At 31.4% G+C, this 5803-nt stretch overlaps 1 protein-coding gene across 1 annotated transcript; it reads right to left on the bottom strand.

The window, feature by feature from the left end:
- Window positions 1-3506: 3506 nt before the first annotated feature.
- Window positions 3507-5587, bottom strand: LOC140991720 (probable 2-oxoglutarate-dependent dioxygenase SLC1). The gene is made up of 4 exons (XM_073461839.1): window positions 5154-5587; window positions 4486-4733; window positions 3923-4292; window positions 3507-3814 (listed from the first exon to the last, which is right to left on the bottom strand). Exons 1-4 carry the CDS (start codon window positions 5448-5450, stop codon window positions 3566-3568), a joined length of 1164 nt encoding a protein of 387 aa, XP_073317940.1. The 5' UTR covers window positions 5451-5587; the 3' UTR covers window positions 3507-3565.
- Window positions 5588-5803: the final 216 nt, after the last annotated feature.

The following is a 5803-nucleotide window of genomic DNA, read 5'->3' as shown; positions in this document are numbered from 1 at the left end:
ATAAACAAAACGTTCATTTTAGAAAGAATCACTTGGACTTGGGCCAAATTAACGTTTTACTAATGGTCTGACCCATTTGAACTAAGATCGCATTTTAGAAAGAATCACTTGGACTTGGGCCAAATTAACGTTTTACTACTGGTCTGGCCAATTTGAACTAAGGTTGCATTTTAGAAAGAATCACTTGGACTTGGGCCAAATTAACGTTTTGCTACTGGTCTGGCCAATTTGAACTAAGGTCGCATTTTAGAAAGAATCACTTGGACTTGGGCCAAATTTGTTTTAAAATTTTCTTCCATATAAGTACCTGAAATTTTTTAAAGACATTCCATTTTCATTTTTTTATTAATTAATAAATAAACAAATACTCATTTCGAGCCTCTCCGAAAAAAAATTTTATGATGCTTGATTAGAAAAAGTTTGAAAGGGCATTTTTGGGAATAAATTGATGTATGGTAAAAGACAAAAAAAATTAGGTTGCATTTGAATGGTCGAATTTACATGAAATCTGAGAATAAATTTCAAATTACGTCTTTTTTCGGATGAATTAGAAATATATCGCAATCAATTACAATGAATATTCCTAAATTAAAAGAATTTGAATTTGAAATTCATCAACATTTAAGTCTTCTGAAAATGTCAAATAAATAGATGGCATTTTATTCAAAAATATACAACAGTTTAAAGAATCAAACTGTTTCAAGGATTCAATTTCAAATGCTCAAGTTCTGCGTGGTCTCCAGTTGGTTAATTCGTTAACAAGCTATATCTTGTACCTGTCGGCCACTCTTTTCAAAAAATCATTTGACCAATATTGCACATTAGCCGATGTCTCGTAGTGATTCAAAAAAATACCTTCTAATAAAACAAATATATGAGTCAGTCATTATTTCTCATTAATCAACTTTATCAGAGCCGTTAATTATCATATTTGGATATATAACAAGAAATATTAATTGTGTTATACTATACAGATAAATGAGACAAAAGACAAATCACTTTTGTGTCGACTAAAGCAGAGTTTAAAGGTTGAAAGTGACTTGAAAGTTGGAAGAGTTAAACTGTATAAATGAAAGTCTTTTTTTCCTAGAACACTGCTAAAAGATTGAACAATCATTGAAACACAATATCTCGAGCACTTTTATATGAATATATTTAAGTTACTCACTTTTGCACACATTTCAACAAATATTTTGATCATCAAAGATCGTTATGTCCAACACAACAACTCGAGTTGTTCCTAGCAAGCTATATGTTTGAGTGTTGTGATTTCTATTGAATATAAGGATTCATAACATCCGGTGTATGTATTTATTAAGTTTGTAACAAGGAATTTTAATATAAGAAGTTGATAAGTCATAGATAAAGTGAGTTGTTACAAAACGCTATAAAACTAAAATATTATGGTAATTTACTTCCTTAAGTGGAAGAATGTGAAAATTAGAAGGATATTGTTTTTGAACTTTGATAATATCTATTGTGTTGTTTACTTTACGTAATGTTTTCGTTAAATGTTATTATTATTATTATTTTCTAAAATCAAGTTAAGCACTTTCTATTTGGGAAAATTACTTTAAAATTCTATAAATTTGATTTTTGCATGAAATGTGGTATAATAAATTTTTTAGAGAAAAAATATATTATAGAATTTTTTGTATTAACAAGAATGAATAACTATAAAGATTCCTTAAGCTCTCTATAAATATTATTAATTTAAATTATTGAAACTGAATCGAGTTTAGATATACTTAAAAAACGTAAATTATATTTTTCAAAGCACAAAATATATTGTTTTTATGAATTTTGAAATTTTTTTTAAAAAAAAAACGTATAGGTGAATTCTTATCATATTAAAAAATTTCTTTCAGGATTTATCCTTATATAAGATTCATCTCTAATTACGAGTCATGTGAAAATTGATTCTTATTTTAAATAATGATGTTGTGAATATATTATTGGTTTTTTGAAATTTGTTGTGATCAATAAAGAATCGTAAATTTTGAATTCCATTTTCTTCTAATAGATTTAAAATGTTTACATTTTTCAAAATTTTTGTTCTAGTAAGTCAAGTGTTTTCCAAATTTCGATGTATGTCTAATATAATAAATATTATTATTACAATTATTTTTTGAGTAAATACAAAAAAAATATAATGATATTTTTTAAAAATTAATTACAATTAATATTTTGGGAAAAAATAAATCGCCACCCCTAAAAAAAATTATACCTCTGTCCCTGTGCTTGGGAAATCCTTCTTACCCTAAAATATGATGAGTATGTCTCTTGTGAGACGGTCTCACGAATCTTTATATGTGAGACGGGTCAACCCTGCGGATATTCACAATAAAAAGTAATATTCATAGCATAAAAAGTAATAATTTTTCATGTATGACCCAAATAAGAAATCTGTCTCATAAAATATAACCTGTGAGATCGTTTCACACAAATTTTTGTCAAATAATGATATAATGGTGTGTAAATCAAATGTGCAAATGGGGGATCATAAATTATGAAAATATTCAAGTCTCGAATATTTAATTTTCTTCCTTTTATCATTTCAAGTCAAAGTCAAGCCTGCAACTAATTAATTAAAATAACATTTCTAGTCAATATACACACAATCAGAGAATGATACCTGTACGTCGAGGCCCTAATAATAATCTACCCACATTGGTATCAAATTAATTACTCAGATAATGGTCGTCTTCAAACACATTTAATCAAAAAAAAAATCTATATATGCTTCAACATTCAATTTATTGAGCATATATATTAATTTTAATTTGGAAGCATACTGAGAAACCAGTTTGTTCATGCAATGTGATGATGAACGATGAGATAATAAATATTTAGAATGATATAAAGATATTGTATCTCATCATCACACCAAGGGTCGCTAAGATATATATTTTGATAAAGATTTGAGTTTGAATATATATCTTAAAGATAAAAATAGTTGAAACTTTGAAAATATCAACTATATTATAAGATCCGTAACATAAATTTTTTGGTAAATTATTCAAATGACACTAAAATAGTGGCAATTAATTAGTGAGGGCCCAGTTGGATTAATTCGTTGAATTATGGGATTATATCAGTTGTTCACAACTGCATTGTTTGATTTTTTTGTGTGTGTATACATTTTTTTAAAATGAATTTATTAATTCAAAATCCAAATACCTTATTAACAATTCTCATCAAAATTTATGACACCTCCTCACCCACTGGTATTCGAGTTATTTGATTTTAAAAGTATCAACTTAATTAGCTTGATCGAGATGTCAGAACTTAAATACTTAGTACGATATTAGTTGAACCTAATATGAGGACAAGACACAAACTTTCCATAAAAAAATTATGATATCATTAACGAAGCCCTCGAAATCCTATATTTTCCGAAGGATATATACAATATTCGCTTCCTCAATGATCATACTCCATGCACAAATAAATAACGTTATATTAATATATATATATATATATATGTGTGTGTGGGTGCGCGCGCGCAACATATTTTACCCCAAAAAAATGTAAACATTAGAATAATCAATTTCTACTCAAATTATTACAATTTCAATTTCCTGGACTCGAGAAAATTCTTCTTTCTGCAGTCGTGCGATTGGATATACTCAAGAAAGCTAGCAAAATCTGTATCTTTGTACCGCCTCGGGCTTCCCTCGCTGATAAGCTTAGGCGACGGACGCACCGTACTTGTGATTGGAAGACTGTGCAAGGATGCAACTGAAACGCGATACTTTGTAGTATTTACAAGAACTCTGTGTAACACGCTTTTGTATCTACCGTTGCTGAATATCTACAAACGCAAATCAATGGAACTCAGTCTTAATGTATCTTAATATACAGAGATTGTATACTGTATATATATGTGTGTGTGTACGTATGTGTATATGTCTATGTATACCTCGAGGTGATCTCCGACGTTTACGACAAAGGATCCCGGCACGGGTTGGACGGTGACCCATGTATCTCGGTGGTGTATCTGGAGACCCTTGACCTCGTCTTGTAGCAGCAAAGTGAGAAACCCGTAGTCTGAATGAGGTGGCATTCCAAGAGTCAAATCAGGTTCGGGACATGGCGGGTAGCAGTTAACAACCATTAGCTGGCTCCCATTCTCGAATTCTTTCGATAATAATGATAACGAGTCATCGGCATCGTCATTCTTGTCTGATTCTGTTCCCTTCTTGTCTTTTAGCCCCAGGCTTTCCACTATGGCTTCCACCAACATTAGGAATAAGAATCTCGTTTCTTCGGCGTACGCAGCCACCAATTGCCTAGAAAATTTCGCTGATTTTTAGCACGATGTAGGGTTTAATATGGTGTATATTGCTCGTATAGGATTTGGGAAAACAACAGTTCTGGAATTTGAGACAAACATATATGTACGTAGGATAATTCAACTTTATACATATGTTTGTACGTGTTGACATAATAATTCTCGTACTTGACGCTTGTTGTGGTCCTAACCTGAAATCCAGCGGAGTAGAAGGCCAATGATGAAGAACATTTTGTATAGGGTGACACATCAACTTCAAAAAATCTCTCCAACAAAAGACGCCGTCGTTTGCCTGATTGAAACTGGTCCCGTATCGCACCGGCGAGCTCGTGTCCGCCGACATGTACTTTTCCCTTTCGCTTAACGGCAACTCGAAAAATCTTCGGCTCACGTTCACCGCGTTGCTGATGATCTCATCTGGGATTCCATGATTCACAAGCTGCGAAAAATATGTAATTTTCTGTCCATTAATTCAGGTTGTAATTTTTTAAAAAGAAAAAGTATAATGTGATTAGATTATGCAAACTTCGCCTACTTTTCCTCGATTTTAGTTTCTTAGAAATCAAAAGCTCCTGTTTATGAGAGATTATCAATGATATTTTTATATTTTAACGCCTCTTTTCACATATATTAGCCATATGTATTGATTTATTATCTAAAAATACATACATACATAAATATATGTATATGTCTATTTTATTAAAGGTGTGAGGTGAGGCTTATCCAGAATTTTAGATAAGAACATGATAATATGATTCAAGATAAACCTTGATGATTTGTCTCTGAAATCAAAGAAAAAAAAAACTATCAAGGTTAAGCAGGTTTCTCAATGCTGTTCCGGGATGAACAAGCTACCAACCTGGAAAAACCCATAATTTTCGCAGGCGTGGGCGAGAGATTTGAGAACTTGTGCTCTATTACATCCCTGTAATTCAGCAAAATCAATTACAGGCAGCTGAAGATTGATCATCTCCGGTTCGCTGGATTTTTCGCTATCGATCACATTTGGCCTTTCAGAAACAGGCAGAATGTACTTCCGGGGAACATGCTCGATCCCATTTTCATACAGGTTTTTTACTCCTTTCTGGTACTGGATTTCCATGGAATCCTGATTCCTTAGTTTCCCCGAGACTGCCATTAATGCAGCTGGAGACATTTTTTATAATACAAATAAAAGATGAATGGATACAGAGAGTGTTGAAGGAATGGGATCAGTATAATATATATGTGTATATCCCACCTGAATTATTACCCTCTCGTGAATGGATAGCTGGATAGAAGAAGATGGGAATCAAGAAAACCAAAATGTCTGTATTTATAGTTGTAAATTTCACAGAGCCCCTTGTGTTTTTCTTTTTTGGACAAGGTCTAAAAAATAATCAACGATTAATAGTTGACATTATCGTATCTATATTATTTTATGACATACGCACATTTTAAGCATACATATGTGAAATCATCTCGAAATCAAATTAAGATATCGAAATACAAATTTTTTTAAAAAATACA

The sequence above is a fragment of the Primulina huaijiensis genome, chromosome 13 (assembly GCF_012295235.1).
Source record: "Primulina huaijiensis isolate GDHJ02 chromosome 13, ASM1229523v2, whole genome shotgun sequence".
NCBI lineage: Eukaryota > Viridiplantae > Streptophyta > Magnoliopsida > Lamiales > Gesneriaceae > Primulina > Primulina huaijiensis.
This window is presented reverse-complemented; position numbering and strand designations above follow the sequence as displayed.